The sequence below is a fragment of the Muscardinus avellanarius genome (genome assembly GCF_963383645.1).
Source record: "Muscardinus avellanarius genome assembly, chromosome: 1".
Taxonomy (NCBI): domain Eukaryota; kingdom Metazoa; phylum Chordata; class Mammalia; order Rodentia; family Gliridae; genus Muscardinus; species Muscardinus avellanarius.
The window spans coordinates 208,850,442-208,866,998 of record NC_137786.1 but is presented as its reverse complement, the minus strand read 5'-3'; the positions used below and the strand labels follow the sequence as shown (position 1 = coordinate 208,866,998).

The following is a 16,557-nucleotide window of genomic DNA, read 5'->3' as shown; positions in this document are numbered from 1 at the left end:
AATGCCATTTATCTGATGGGTCTATAGAGGCCTAGATCAGATGAGATTCCCCTGTTATATGTTATCACAAGATCTTGTGCTTCTTCTTCATAACACTTACCAGAAGTATAATTAAATAAAGTCTCATTAGTTTGCTGTCTGTCTCCAAGATAAACTATAAGTTCCATGGGAGAAGAAATGGCCTCTCTTATGTAAAGTTGTACCCCAGTGCCTCGCAGAACACATGTTATATGGAATCAACTTGTGTTCAGTGAATAATTGAGTCATGTGAAAACCATTAGTCATTGACTTGAATCATGGAGTTGCTCAGAGAGGCTAGGCAAAGCCAGGGCCAGGTTGCTCTGGGCCTTTAAGTTTCAAAAGTTCACCAAATCAAAAGGATCGAAACAACCATCAAATAAGGATATGCACAATAGTGCAGAGACAGAGACACCAGGTCCAGTGTAGTGAGGGCTCTAGCAGAGGGCATCCACTCCATCATTTCTCATTATTCCCAAGGATCAGGGTCTTGCTAATTGTTTGACTCTGTGTAAGTCACTTGAAGTTCTTGAGGCTCCCTTCCATTATCCATCCACTAGAACAAGCAGGCTATAGGATCCCTATCACTCTTTCCATTCTGACATGCCACTCTTGTGTCTTTGGGTCACCAGGCTATGGTAACTTCTCACTTAGGATCCTTCTTCTCATTCTTTACTTATTGAGGACTGCTGTGAAAAACCCTTTTAGCCTACAACTTCCGTGCTAACACGTTAACCCTAGAAAGGCATCTGCTAACCAACCCACCCAGCACTTTTACTGATTTACTCCAGCAAGAGCATTATGGCTCATGTTGGTAAAGCAACCCAGTCCCCTGCTCGCCTGAATGCACTTGTGCCTCAGGAAATGGCACAACCAAGAAGCCCGAGCAAACACTGGGCCCGCCTAGATAAGCAGAGGATGGCAGCTCTGAGAAGACTGGTGCACATTCCGAAGAATACAGTTTCAATGATTGGGGTCAACCAGCAACAGGAGACAGAGATAAAGGCAAAATATACCTCGGGTAATAATAGCACCTTGTAGTTTCACATCACGTGCTTCTGCCTCCCAGCACAAAACACTTTCACACCAGCAGGCAAAGGTGGAGAGGTCTAGGGGAGGCAGAGGGATTAGGTGGTTCACATAGCATACTAAAGCATTAGACAGATAGAGCCAGTAGCCCAAGGTCACACAATTAGGCTTTCACAGGGTGGGAATTAGAGCAGAGTGTCCTAATCTTACCCAGGGGCTATTTCTAGTGGACTCTTGATGGAGCCTTTTGTTTATACTTTGGTTCTATCTTATCTTACCTGTCCAGGTAGTGAGACTACTTTTTTCCCTTGGGGATGAGTAGTCAGAAACTTGAGTGGTTCAGAGTTGGCTGGCCAACCTGAGTTGTGAATCCGGCTTTCTTGACTTGGATGCTGCCAATGAGACCCAGTGGGGCCAGTTCGTGGAATGCTGCTATTTTTGCATTTGGGAGGCAGGGAAGAGCTCTTGGTGGCAGCTGAGAATGCAGAGGCTCCAGGGCTGATAAAAGTTGTAATTAACATGCACATACAACCCTTTCATCTTCAAAGGCTTTCACATTAACTAGTTATTCCTCTATCACCCCCATGGGTGAGGCATCTTTTTTTTTTTTTTTTTTTGTCTTCTCAGTTTGAAGATGGAGAAGGTGATGTGGAGAAGGGGCCCTTTGCCAGGGAGCCTGGCCCTTGTTCAAACAGAGGAGATTCCTGGCTCCCAGCATCTAGCTGTACTTGAAGTGATGAGAAAACAGAATGGGAGTGAATCACAAGAGAAGCCACAGCAACTGAGCCCTTCCTCTGGGTAAGAGACTTTTATACTGTTCTGAAAGAGGTGGAGTCACCAGTATGGCTAGTTTGCTGCATTCAAGATTGGCTCAACTCCCAAAGCCTTCTAGGCACAATGATCAGAGACAGTAACCTGTGAAGGCTGCTGCCCTATAGTGATACCTGGGGGTCAAATGTTCCATATTCTGCCCATGGAAGAGATCACTAATTTGATCACTGCATTCTCTGTAGCTGAGTCGAGGTTTGGCTTCTTAGTACAGCACCTCAGGAAGCCTCTGGTCATCCATGGGAAATGTCACTCCACCTGTCTGTTCTTGCTGCTTGTTTGGGATTCACTTAAACTGCCACTTTACAACCCAAGTAAGTTGTCAAAGTCCTGCCTCAACCAATATTGGAGCTGGCCTGCTTCTGAAATGTTACCACCGTCTGACTGGGAGAGTTGTGAGAACTTCTGAGTGTCTGGGGCAGAAGAACTGGATCTCCTAGACAAGGCCACTGCTGCTCAATCACCTGGAATCTGTCCAGCTTCATCCCTCACTGTTTTCCAACATGAGTTATCTTATCCAGGCAGGTTGACCGCAGTTGATCCATACTTCCTCCTTTAAACATTTGACTCATGCTTTACCCTTCCCTGGGGATTCTCTCCTCTCCTTTCCCTGTATCCATCCTCTTTTCCGCACCCAACTTGCTCTCAAATACCTTGAAGCCTTCCCACAGAAGCCCAGCTCACAGGTATATCTGGTTTATTTTTCCCAATTTCCCAATACTCAGGTATATGCTCTCTCTATAAATTTTTCACCTCTTTTAATTTCTTCTACTAAACTGTGAGATTCTGAAAAAGCCAGATCTTCTTCCTTGCACACTTCTTTTCCTCAGTGCCAATCACACAATATATTTTCATGAATTAAACTGGTCAGTTTGTCACCAGTTTGTAACTGAGGAAATAGAAGGACCTTGCCCACAGTCATCTTATGACTAAGAGAGAGAAATGCTAAGCCACTTCTGGCTTCCATTAAAGTAACACTGCATCAGTGTGATGAGCTGGAGACACAGATGACTTAGTCATATTCAACAGTATCTAAGAGTACTGTATGTGACAAGAGGTCTGAGCCCACCTGGGACTGGATTTCAACTAAATGGTCAACAGATCCCAGATGGGTATAAAGTAGGAACAGCCAGGAAGGGCTGCGATCTGACTAAGAACTTTCAGTGACGGATAGAAGGCTGGAACTAGACAGGAGCTTTATTTAGCCTCTGACCCACTTTGACAAACTACTCAGTAATGCAACGTTATGACATCGCTCCCCTCAGCAAGAGTTTCTCTGGCTTTGTGAGAAAAAAAAAACAAGGGGCCGTGTGGAAGGCTTTGTAGAAGCTTCCGTGCCTTGCTCAGAGCTTTGATAGGTTTCATTGCTGTTACTTTTGTTCGGCAGGGGCATTCTATCTCCAAGATACATCCCCAGCCCTATTTTATTTTTTATTTTTAAACAAGGTCTTGCTAATTTTCTGAGGTTGGCCTTGAATCTGTAATCTTCCTGTCAGCCTCCCAAGTACTAGGATTATGGGTATGTGCCACCATGCCCAGTTTGGTTGGGATATATATATATATATATATATATATATATATATATATATATATATATATATATATTTATATAATATGCTTTTGTTTTACCTTCCTGATTTCTTTTTCTCCAATATTCTCATCATGTTTTCCATAGGATATTAGACCTTGCCCTCTAAGTACCGCTTTGACTGGGTATTGTGGTTAATTATGCAGCAACATGTTGCAAGGCCCCTGGAGAGAAGCTAAGAAACTCAAGATGCTTCTGAAGCATTGAGATTGAAGGACTCAGTCTTCACAGGTTGACTTTTCTGGTCACCTGAAGCAATGATTTTTGAGGGACAGTTTAAAGTAAAGGATACTGTATTCAGGTCCTACAGATAATCCCCAGAACTATCCCGTTAGCTATGTGACCGGGACACGTTGTTAACGTCTCTGACCTGGACATCACCTGCCCACTCCCCCAGTGGTGAGAGGAGGGAGTACTCTGGGCAAAGCACCGTGCCCTACGAGTCTTGGTCATCCATATTTACAGTGTAATTTGGTCTCTGTGCTTGTTTTGGTCTTGGATTAATAATTCACTTCTGACATTTAATACAAACCAGACCTTTTTTTTTTGGTACTAGATTACAGTAGTGTTGTTATTTCCATTAAGTTTCATGAAGTTTAGGTATTAGAGGGCCCACAGAGTGGGGAATTTATAGAGCAAGAGGCCTGCAAAGCACCCTGGCGATCAACTGAAATCCAGTCCTCTCTTTTTATACATGGAAGAGTGGAGGCAAATCGAGGTAAAGGGATTTGCTCAGCATCACATAATGAACCAGTAATAGAGAGGAACCAAAATGTAATAATCACCCCTATTCTTGGGATACTTTCTATGTGTTAGACATGTAACTTTAGAAATTCTGTGTGACTGCCTGAGCCCGTGCTGCTCTTTCGTGGCGGAGGGGGGAATCAGCTGAGGTCTGTTTTGTTTCACAGACCTTCCCTGCTCCTCTTCCCTCCCCAAGACCGCACCTCCCTGTTCCTACCACACAGCACTAAACATCTGGTGGTAGAGGCGATCTTTGGGCTGAAAGGCTTTTAAACCATTGACTGAAAAAAAAATACTCATTTTGTTTTGTTTTCTTTTAACACAGTGACCAAAAAGCCAACATACTTTCTCTGAGTACTGTTGATTTTTTTTTTTTTTTCAGTACTGGGGATGGAACCCAGGGGCTTCCTACCTCTGATCTACACCCTCAGCCCTATTTTTTTATTCTTTATTTTGAAACAAGGTCTCACTAAGTTGCGAAGGGCCTCACTAGGTAGTAGCTGAGGCTGGCCTAGAACTGAGATCCTCCTGTCTCAGCCTCCCAAATGCTGGGATTACAAGCACTCACCACCATGTCCGGCTTTGAACATGATTTTAAGGCTTGGCGTTCTCTTAACGTAAGACCAGATTTGAAAGTAAGGGCTGAGACATAGAAGCTTTCAGACCTGAAGTTAAGATCGCTGATCGACTAGACAACATCCAATGAGCTCTAAACTTCCCCTACCTTGCCTGATACATCAAACCTGAAGAAAGAGCTGTGAAAACTGGAGAGAGTGTGAAAAAAGAAATGTCAAGGTTTGAGATTTGCTATCAGGGACACCATTTTTTTTTTAGGGGCGGGGGTGATACTAGGTATTGAACCCAGAGGCATTCTACCTTTGGGCTACACCCTCTAGCTCGATTTTACTTCTTATTTGGAAACGGGGTCTCTCTAGGTTGATTTGATTCTTACTACTTGCTGAGGCCGTCCTCAAACCTGCATGATCCTCCTATCTTAGCCTCCCAAGTACTGGGATTACAGGCCTGTGCCACCACTCCCAGGCTTGAGGGACAACATTTTTAAATGTTATTTGTTAGGCAAAAAAAAGGGGGGGGGGGCTGAAAAAGAATTAGCTCAAACCTATAAAAAAAAAAAAAACACACATGCTAAATAAATGATGGAGATTGCTAGTCAAGTCCAGAAATTTCATTCATTCAGTCAACCATCTAAGTATTTATTTAGCACTTACTCTAATTAGGGGGGATATGTTGACAGCAGAGAGCTATAGTGGATACAAGAATGTACACAAGGCACAGGCTTTCCCCTAAGGAACTTTAGATCCATTATACAGCTAAGAGGCATCCCTTGAATGTGTTCTTTTTAACTAGAAATATGATTGTGGATTTTTTAAAATGAATTATTAGTGGAAACAACTAGTGGACAAGGGAGGAAAGTGAAAGTTTCTTAGGAGTTGGGCACACTGTGGTGCACACCTAAGAGAGAAGGATCACAGGTTCGAGGCCAGCCTTAGCAACTTAGCAAAACCCAGTATCAAAATAAAAAATAAAAAAGCTGGGAGTATAGCTCAGAAGTAGAATGCCTTTGGGTTCAATCCCTAGTGCTGGATCTGACCTCCAAGGCAAGTATGAGGAAATCACCTGATCCCACCACAATGCAAAGACAAACTTCTAGGCAAGAGATTTCTTTCTGCAAATTCTTATCTGCAGCGGTATGCTGTGTGCTCCTGTGGGTTACCTGAGCTCCTGCCTGTGTCTTGCAGGTGTGCAGCCTGCCACTCACTGGTGGCTGCAGGGCTGGTACCAGATGGTCTTCTGTAGGCTTCAAGACGGTCCTCAGCTCTGCTGGACTCTGCTTTTTGGACCAGGCAACATTCACCAATGGCAACACTTGTGAGTAGCATGTAATAGATACTCATTTAATGGTTTCAGGGCTTACAAAGATTGGAACCAGCATCATGAGCAGAAATAACCTTCTAGGCCAAGTCAGGTATTGGCTGCACGAAATTTTCATTTCTCTCTGGCCTCTTAGTTTGCATAGTGTTGAACACCTGTGGAGTGGCTTTATTGTCATCACTCTTCTATCTTAGAGAGAGGAAATTTTAAAAAAGGTACTGCCTGATTCTATGACCGATATGTGGGCCCTTTAGAAGGCACTGCAGACCTGCTTCAGTGCAAGGAGATACACTGAAACAGAGAGGCAGTCTTGGATGAGTCCCTATCTCCGGGCTAAAAGTCTGAATCCTTTTTGCAGACTCAGTCAGATGTCCACAAAAGGCTTTACCTCCTCCCTTCCTGGGTGGCTTGTTTCTCAGCCAGGAATACCCAGAGAAAAATTGCTTGTCCCATGGTGCAATAGTCACCCACTGGGTCAAACAGAAGCCAGGTGATCTGGTTTGGGCTAAGACTAGAAAGAAGGGCTACTGTACACATCTAGTTTGGGTAAGTTCCTTGTGCCCTGGATATGTGTGGCTGGACTCAAGACAACCTCCTCCCTACCTATCCTTTCTAAGAAAGCCCTGGAACCAAGGACCTTTAAACAGATGGAAAAGATTTTACTGCTTTTCGACTGATTCATTTCCTAGGTTTGTCCAGTCACAAGTCACAGTTCAAGATGATGGAGAAATACCAATCAGGAACCCTCACCGCTCGTCCAGGTGGGACAGAATGTAGAGTTAGTGAACATAGAACTTGGCATCTGCTTCAGTCCTACCTCCCCATCCTCCCATCACATGGAAGAGAGCAGAACTTCTATCAGGAACTTGAAAGAATGAGCCACTCCGAGCATGATGGGAAGAAGTTTCCATTACAACTTCTTTCTGGTCCCCTTCATTTGTGCAATTCTGGTCCCCTCCTCTGACATCGTGTTTTAAAATGGAGGGCAAAATCAGCTCTGAGAAAGTTACGATCCCACCCACAACCAGATTCCCACATACAGTCTTTTTAAACACCCAGAACACTGCCAGGTGTAATCACTGAGGATTGGCAGGTGCCCCCACATCTTAATTTACCAAGAAAAGCTAAACAGTGTATGACTAAATGCTAAGCTCTGTAGCCAGACGTCCTGGGTTTGAATCGCATTTCCATCAATTCCAAGTGGTGTTGACCAAATTATTTATATTCTCAGTGCCTCTGTTTTCTCTTGTGTCTAAGAGGGATAATAATAGCATCACCTTCATGAGAGTTGTATGTAGATTAAACAAGTCAGTGTATAGGAAACAACTCTCATGGTGCTGGCCCAGAGTCAGCAACCTGTGTTTGCTATTATTACTAATAGTAGTGATTATTAGTAATAGTGATATTACTAATAATATTAGTAATTATTACTACTAGTGGTAATTCAGAAATATACAACTAATCACAAAAAAAGCACATGCAAAAGGTGCAAGAGCTCTAGAAAACTTGTGTAAACTTTTAGCCACTTCCAAAGAAGACTCACAGTGACACCATAGTCAAGACTCAAAATTACTGGTTATGGGAACAAGCTCCCCCACTCTTTAGTGTTACAGTTAACCTCTACTCTCAAAAGCTGAAGACCTGAGGCTGGTTTCTCAGACACAAGTTTTACAAACCACCTGCTTGGTGGCTCCACCCTTCCCCACCCACCTGTGAGCCTTCTGTCCACCTTCCCACTTAGGAGGGACACTTACCACTTGGACTGCCCGTGCACACCAACTCAGAGAGATCTAGCTCTGTGTGTTAGCCCCTTTTTCTGCAGTTGACTCCTGGGAAGGCAGGACCTGCGCTCTTGGTAGGTAGCTTCCCCCTTGGCAAGCCCTGGAATAGAGACCAGTGTGGCCCCCACTAGGTGTCAGGAGTCCCTGAAGACTTGTTCCTTTGGGACCTGCAGTAGCACTGAAATTTATGGCAGCTTGATGCTTCCCCAAAGAGACCCACAACAGAATCTTCTGTGCTGTCATCTTCTCTCTCTGCCATCACCACCTTCCAAACACAGGTGTGGGGGCCTCTCACCCAAGTGTTCCAAGCTTAGATTCGCAGCTCCTGAATCACTAGACCTCCTAGCTGGTCACCACTGGGGAAGGCTTCAATCTGGGGTTGAGGTCATCCTGCCTAGCTCCCTCTCTATCTCTGCTTGAACCCACTATCTGTAACTGTCCTTAGACATCATTAGCCAGCAAAGTCACAAACAGATGAGCAAGCTCTCTGCCTGGACAGACCAAGATGAGTCCCGTGGTGGGCAGCCGGCCAGTCAGGCCCATTCCTTGGTCTTTCCAGAGCAATGTAGCCCCGGCCACCATTGTCACAGGGACATAAGTGTATTTGTGTCCAAAGAATGCCAGTCAGCATGCTTTCATACATGTAGAGAGAGTTACTTCTATATTCTAGACATTTGTTTTAGTTGGATAAACAGGTTGTGGTCACAGCCATGGGCCAGTAGAGATCTGGGACCACAAAAATGAATGAGATGAGATAGAATCAGGGGGCTCCCACGGGGTGTGAGATGACAGATGAGAGAAGCAACCTTTCTTATTCCTCAGGCAAACGAGTCTGGCTTCCCAAACCCTTGTTGGCCAATTTGGGAGGAGTAAACTTTTAAAGAAAAAGTCCACCTGCCAAGTGAGTGAGAAGTACGGTTTGAATTTAAGGTCGAAAGCAGCAGCTCTCCCTAAAGAATTAGAGTAGAGGCAGAAAGGAAATAGAATCATTGAGTCATCGGCTTCTTCTTGCTGTGCAAAACCCCAGAATTTCTCTCGGAAGTAGAAATGATCCCCTTTGGAAACTCTGTGGGGTCCTCCAGTGCCCGCCACCTGCTTGAACTGGTTCTTTCACAAGGATCACTTCCTTTTGGGGCTCTGGGTGGAGTCAGCTAAAGTGGAGGTGCTAGGGAAACCCAGCTGTAACTGCTATCTATCCTGGGCCCCAGCTCCCCTCAGGCCACTTCCTCTCCATCAGGGGGCCCAGCCTCCAAGCCTCTGACAGGACAGGCTAATCTGAAATCACACTTGGGTGGCTTCATGTTACCTAAAGCCCCACACTGGGGTTTGGTTCAAGATCTTTCGACTTTTTCAAAGAACCATGTCAGCCCCCCTGACCAGGACCTCAAGTCTGTCCCCCACTGGGGACACATACCACGTGCTAATGAGCTTGGGGGCTGTGTGGGCCACTGTATGAGAAACGCCTGCAGGGTCAGCCTGAGAGCTTCGGCAGAGCCTCTTTCTTAATTTCAGGCAGAAGGCATTGCCCTGACTTGTCTCTTAGACAGAGAGCAACCTCTCCCTTCCTTCCAAGCCCGCGAATGAGAGCATGTCTAGAAGGGCAGCTGGACTCTGATAAGGGAACTGACTTCTTTTTGCAACAATTGCTAGGTTGGCACCTCTGCTATCCGTGGCTAAGTCTAGAGAGAGACAGGTCGGGACAGAGCAGGACAGGGCAACAGAAAGTCCACTGCCTGCTGCTGCAAGGTAGAAAGAGAAGCCACTCATGCCAGGCTATGTTGGTCACATGGCACAGGGATGGTTAGAGAACCACACACAATTTAGGCAAAGTAATGAATGAAAGGAGGATAGGCATAGGAGCCTAATGGGAGGGTCCTGACTCCATCACTGTGATCATGGGCTCAATCCCCTACCCCATGTTCAATTTCTTTATCAAGAAAATTGAGTTATCCAGGTGTGGTGGCACACACTGGTAATCCCAGCACTTGGGAGGCGGAGACAGGAGAATCCCAGGTTCATGGCTAGCCTCAGCTACTTAGTGAGGCCCTCTATAACTTAGTGAGAGCCTGTTTCAAAATAAAGAATGAAAAAAACTAGGGATGGGAGTGTAGCTCAGAAGTAGAATGCCCCTGGGTTTCATCCCCAGTACTGAAAAAAAAGAAAAAAAAGAAAAAAAGAGTTAAAGCCAGGTGTGGTGGCACATGCCTGTGTGATTCTAGTACTTGGGAGGCTAAAACAGGAAGATCATATGTTTGAGGCCAGCCTCAGCAACTCAGCAAAACCCTTAAAAACTTAGTGAGATCCTGTTTCAAAAAAAAAAAAAAAATGAGATGTAGCTTGGAGGTAGAATGCTCCGGGGTTCAATCCCTAGTTCAGAAAGAAATGCAGAAAGGAAGAAAAAAAGAAAGAAAAGAAAAAAGAAAGAGTTCATCAAAATACTCTATATGTCTACTGAGAGGCATATGAAAGAGAACCCATGCTAAATCCCCCATTAATGCCTAGCATGGAATTGGTGCTCAGTAAATGGTATTTCCTAGGGACTCAAGACTCTGCTTTGCATAGGAACCTCTGGTGCAATAGCCGAGGAGCAGGTTTTAAAATGGGTCCTCCTAACCATCCGAGGAGGCACGAGAAGACCCGGGACAAGACAAGTTGATTCTTGAGCATCAACTTTGCTTTGAGGTTAAGACATATACGTGTGTGTGTGTGTGTGTGTGTGTGTGTGTGTGTGTGTGTGTGTGTATGTCCCCACATTCATATGTTAAACTCAAACTCAGTATTCTGTGAAGCCAACTATGAACTTGTAATGAATTGTAATGAGCTTGTATTTAAGATGTTAAATAAATGCTGTTGCCCCCATAGACCACAGCACCCTCATCACTACAGGGTCGGTCGGGTGGGGCCGGGAAGTCCTGGAAGACAGCGGGTGTTCAGGAGACTGAGTGTATGAAAGGTGCCTTGGCCTACTCCCTCACAGGTCTCAGAAAGGGGAAGTTATTAGTCTCTCTATATCATGGCCTCTTTCCTCCTTGAGAAGAAGGGGTTTTACTAAGCGATGTCCAGAATCCCCATCTCTGAGTCTATGCCAGTGAATCAGGGAATGCTTCTTGAATGAATGGGAGAGGAATCAGTCATAAACTAGGAATTTCATGTTGTCTGGCATCCCCTTCCGTGTGGGGTAATTTGGAAGAAAATGAAACCTTTTTCTGCCGGCTGCCAGCCACCAACACATGAATTTGGCTCTGTGCTGCTATGGAAAGCAGAGGTCCAGCGTGTGCCAGGGGGATAACTGAATTAATCGGGCTAACCTCCGTGGGGATGGAGCTTTACTTCCTTGTTTCTTCACATGGAGAAAATACAGCCCAAGCTCTTACTCCCCCAGGGAGAAGTGTGGGTCACGCTCAGTAGAAGCAGAAAGGCACATGCCACCCCCAAGCCTCAGGGCTCCTCTGATGCACCCCTCCTCATCAAAACCAGAGCTGCAATTGCCTCGAGATGACCCATCGCCACAGAAGGAAGGAGACATGTGCTTTGAGCACTCAAGGCCCTGGCCCGCTAGAGCCACTTTCCTCTGCCTGCTCATGACACTCATTTGAGATACCTGTTTTCCAAGTCTGAGTTATTAGTCTAATGTTGCTTAACAACCTTTGGCCCTTTCTCTACTTTTGATTTCTGATGCAGAGTTAGGACCTTTTCTTTCTCCACTCTGAGCCTTTCCCCTTTCCAAAGCTTTTATGCAGTCTTCCAGAGCCCACCATACCCCCAGAATGGAGCAGCCACTGAGTTGCTCCTTTTTCTCTTCTTTTGCTCTATTCCCTCTGTCTACCTAGCCCAAAGTCCCTCAGGCAAGCCGGGACTCCTTTCCAAGCCTCTGTTCATTCCAGACAACTTTACAAGCACATGAAAGCGGGAACCCAGGCAGCCATTGCTGCTGGCCTTGCTCCCTGTACCCTCCAAATGACACTGCCCAAAGAGTCCAGGGGAGCCTGGGAGAAATGCAGGTCAGAACAGCACCAAGTATTTGAGGATGGGGTCATTTAGAAGGAGACAGGCCAGGAAGAGTCAGAAATCTGAATCCTCAGAGACAACGCAGAAGGTGTCCCAGTGGGTAACAAAAACAAACTTCTTTGAAGGCCACAGGGAAGCTCCACCGCCCCTGTCCCCAGGCCAGCCCAGGGCTCTTCCTTCCCTCCTGGCCCTCTCCTCTCTCATCCCGAGGGTTTCTGCCTTTCAAAGGAAACGTCAATCTCCAGTTCACTTCAGAAGCCTCCACCACGGCCACTGGTCCACTAGAATTCAACCTTCCACCAAACCCTTCCCAATTCGGCTACCTGTACCTTCTGTCGTGTTCTGAGGCTTTGGAACTCAGCGAACTTGAACTCATAGTCAGCACCGACCCTGGTTATGTGAATGCCAGCCAGTCATTTAACTACTCTGCGCCTCCCTTTCCTGCCTATAAAACAGGACTAATAAAGGGTCACGTCTCACTGCTGGGCCATTGTGAGGCTAAAATGTGATTATATATGTAAAGAATTTAACACAGAGCTTGACACAGTAAACATGTACAATAAATGGTGGCTACACAGTTACAGCTATCATCAGCATCCTTATTTGTATCACTTCTGCTTTAGGAATCAAAATTCTAGAGCCTCACCTGTCCTCAGCTTAAGCTTCCTAGGCTATTTCTTTTGCTTTCTTGATACCCCCCAGAAATGAATTTAATAAATATTTGCTGAGAAAAAAATTAACTGTAGGCTGAGCTGTCTTAATGACCCAGCTGGCACTTCTTGAAAGAAAAATTAATTTTGCTAGCGACAAGCAAATCGGCCATGTAATTATCTGTTCATATGTAGACAAAGAAAGAGAAGGCATGGAGTTGATCCATCCGGGAATACTTCGCATGCAGCCCCTCCCTCCACAGCCATCAGAGGCACCAGCCCTGTTTGGGTGGGACACTGGAGCCTCAGCTCCAAAGGCCCCTCAGGTCACCCTGGGGTCCAGGCTCCCCTCCAGCTCTGAGGCTGCCACGCAGGGATGGGGAGCCACATTGCTATTTGGATTTCTCCAGCTGCTTGGCAAGACCAGGTGGCTGCATAGATTGAGAGCTGGCCCAGCTATTGTGTCTCCTTCATCCTCTCTGCCCAGGCTGGAAACTCGGAGACACCCAGAACTTCACCACACAGCCCATTCAAGTTCCCACAGGTGTTGAGGGGGTCAGAGGCTGGAGCAGACTGTACGCCTGAGTAAGGCAGGCTCAGCCACCCTCGCTGCCGCCCAGCTTTCAGGGAAGCTCACTGCCAAGGCTCTCACACTTGCAACTCGGAGGCACCTCGCTGCCAGCACAGACCCTGGCCCTGCCCAGCTCTGCCCTGCCAACCACAGCCATCAGGACTTGGAAAGTCCTTGTCACGGGAGCCTGTTAGCCCAGACACCGGCTCAGCATCCATAAAAGTTACTTTCTGCCATGTGCTCCAGCTCGATCGACCTCGCCCAATACTGCGCGCGGGCAGCCTGCCCAGCAAACTTTCTTCTCTCTTTCTCTTTTCCTTTCAACAAAACGATGCTTCCCACCCACAAACACATCCCACAGCTCAGCTCAAATCCCAGCCCTTGCCTTCCCGAACCCAATCCCAGTCGCCGGCAGCCCACCGGACTGCAGTCCCCCAGGGGCTCCTGCGGGCAGTCCAGTCCACTCTTGACTCCCAGTCCCACCGCCCTGGCTGCGGCGGGCACTCACCGATCTGCTGCGCCAGGCTCAGCTGCACGAGGCAGAGTCCCCAGGCTGCGCGCCACCAGAGGTTGTCCATGGCGAACCGAGAGGGCAGAGGAGCGAGCGAGCAGCGGGGCTGGAGGGTCCCGGGGCGCGGGGCGGGGGCCGGCGGAGAACGCGCCGAGGAGGAACCTGTCAGAGGCTGGGGGCCGCTGGACAATGAGGCCGCCTCGGAAGTTGGCTGCCGTTTTTATTTCGGGGTTGTAAGTGACCTAAGAGGGAGGGAGCGAGCGAAGGACACACCCAAACGAGGGGCTGTGACTAAGCAGCCAGCGGCGGTTTAAAGACTTAAAGACGTACCAACCTTCCTGTGCGCTGCCCCCTGCCCCGCCCCCGCCCCGCTTTCCGTGGAACTCCCTTGCAAGCTGTAAATCGGAGGTGCGGGGCGGGTCCCCCAAGTCAGCGCGCAAACCCGCGCCTGCGTCCCGGGACGCACCGCTGCAGCCCGCAGGAGACCCGCTTAGGGACCAGGGATGACCCAGTCCTCAAATCTCGCCCGGCTGACTTCAGCTTCTGGCCTCTCCTCTCCCAATAAAATTTGCTGAATTCAGCAGGGAATGATTCTCCGGTTTTCCCAGGGGCGAGGGGTGCAGGGTTTGTGGCCAGAGTTCATCCTTCTTCCCCTCAGAAAGAAGCGAAGTTCACAAAACGCAGGTGCTTGAAGTCTGCTCGGGACAGCTAGTGGCAGCCAGCCATGGGGCTGGTAAGCAACCGCAGGAACTCACGAGTTCATCCTCCCATTGGCTCCAGGATGGCACCTGTATCCTTTCGCCCACTCACGCCCTCATTCAAGCTCCCAGTATCCTTCCATCCACCTGCCCATTTCTCTACCAATCTCCCATAAGTTCTTCCAGGGCTCACACTTCAATCCGTCCTCCTGTCCATCCACGATCCACTCACATCCATCCATTTCCCCATCCATCCACTAATCCAACCTCGTGTCCTATCAGCTGCCCAGCCAGCCACCAATACTTCCACTCACCCACCCATACATCTCTCGCCCATCATCCCATAGTTTTCCATTTCTTTATAAACCTGCATCCCTCCACCAGCCTTTTCTCCATCCATCCACTCACCTATTAATGCATCTGCTCATCTTCTGTCAACACATTCACCAATTATTTTATTCATTCTCTTATCCGCCCCCACATTCATTCATTTTCTTTCTTTCTTTCTTTCTTTCTTTCTTTCTTTCTTTCTTTCTTTTTTTTTTTTTTTTTGGTGGTGGTGGTACTGGAGATTGAACCCAGGAATCTTCTGCCTCTGAGCTACCCCCCAGCCCTTTTTTATTTTTCATCTTGAAGCAGTGTCTCTCTAGATTGCTGAGAGTCTGGCTAAATTGCCAAGGCTGGTCTCAAGCCCGAGATCTCCCTGTCTCAACCTTTCAAGTACTGGGATTACAGGTGTGTGCCACCACCACACCCAGCCTCATCTATTCTTTTCTGTTCTCAGTTTATACTCCTTTCTAGCAAACCTTAATTCACTTGTCCCCACCTATCCTGTCCAGTGAATCTTAAAGAGGGACAGATATTATATCTTCCAGAGCAGGCATTGGGAATGTGAAAATAGGAAAAATCATATTTTGGGTCAAAATTCTATATCTATAATATGCTATGAATTAATATTTAGAAATCAAAAGAAACCAACATTTTTTTTATTGCCGGACTGGGGATGAAACTCGGGGGCATTGTACCTCCAAGCTACACCCCCAGCACTGTTTTTTAGTCTTTTTATTTTTGAAACAGGGTCTCAATGAGTTGTGAAGGGCCTCACTAAGTAGCTGAGGCTGTCCACAAATAGTGATCCTCCAGTCTTGGCCTCCTTAATGCTGGGATTACAAGTATGCACCACCACACCCGGCTAAAAGCAGTATTTATTTTTAAAGTAAATCTGAATAGATTTTTTTCCTGATGACATAAACACACACACAAAAATGAAAGTAGTCATCAGTGACCCTAAAAGAATCATGCCACAATTCCTTAAGGAAGATAATAAGACTTTGTAATTTATTGAAAAATTAAGAGAAATGCACCCAATCATCTACCCATCGGTTCATTCATAAAATCTACAGTAAGTGCCCAAGGGTGTCAACATAAATCAGATTTGTCCTGTATTCAGGGGCCTCACACATGGGTAGGCAATCAGAGTCAAAAGCAAACTGTTAGTCACCTGTAATCCCAGTACTTGGAAGGCTGAGATAGGAGGATCACAGGTTTTAAGACCAGCCTTAGCAACATAGGAAGGCCCTGTTTCAAAAATAAAATAGGGCTAGAAGTGTAGCTCAGAAACCCCTCAGTTCAAACCTCAGTACCAAAAGAAAACAGAGAAAAATATGCTACAAAATACAGTCGTCCCTCAATATCTGCAGACTGAAAATATTCAAAAAAAGAATTGCGCCTATACTGAACACATACAAACTTTTTTCCTTGTCATCATTCCTTAAACAAAACATAGCATTTACACTGTGTTAGGTGTTGTAAGTTATCTAGAGATGATTAAAGCTTATGGGAAGTCGTGTGTAAGGTCTACACAGGTACCATGCCTTTTCTTAGGAGGGACCTCAGCATCTGAAGAGTTTGATGCCCACGGGGATGGCGGTGTCCTTGAACTAAGCCCCTGTGGATCTGGGGGATGACTGTGTGTGTTCAGGGTGCTGTCAGCCCTACAGTCCTAGAGAGAGGTGTCACACTTTTCCTGGGGATCCCGAGGGACACTTCCTGGGGAGGGGAGATCTGAGCTAGATCTAGGAGGAGGAGGAGGAATTCTTCCAGTGAAACTGTAGGGACAGGTCACCCACAGGTAGTAGTCTAGTGAGAGGCAGCAAGGATTGCAGAATACTACACCTGGGCCCAAACCCTGTCTTGGCTGCTTACTAGTTCTATGACCTCGAATATGGTGATGAGCCT

At 46.7% G+C, this 16,557-nt stretch overlaps 1 protein-coding gene across 2 annotated transcripts in view; it reads right to left on the bottom strand.

Annotated features, from left to right (window-relative positions):
- The window catches only part of CD44 (CD44 molecule (IN blood group)), a gene marked incomplete at both ends in the record, with an annotated part of 86,329 nt that extends 72,641 nt beyond the window's left edge, over positions 1 to 13,688 (bottom strand). For both annotated transcript variants that reach the window (XM_080689440.1, XM_080689441.1), the window contains one exon: positions 13,619 to 13,688. In XM_080689440.1, coding sequence (XP_080545566.1) covers positions 13,619 to 13,688 — 70 coding nt within the window. The remainder of the gene's footprint in view (positions 1 to 13,618) is intronic.
- Positions 13,689 to 16,557: the final 2,869 nt, after the last annotated feature.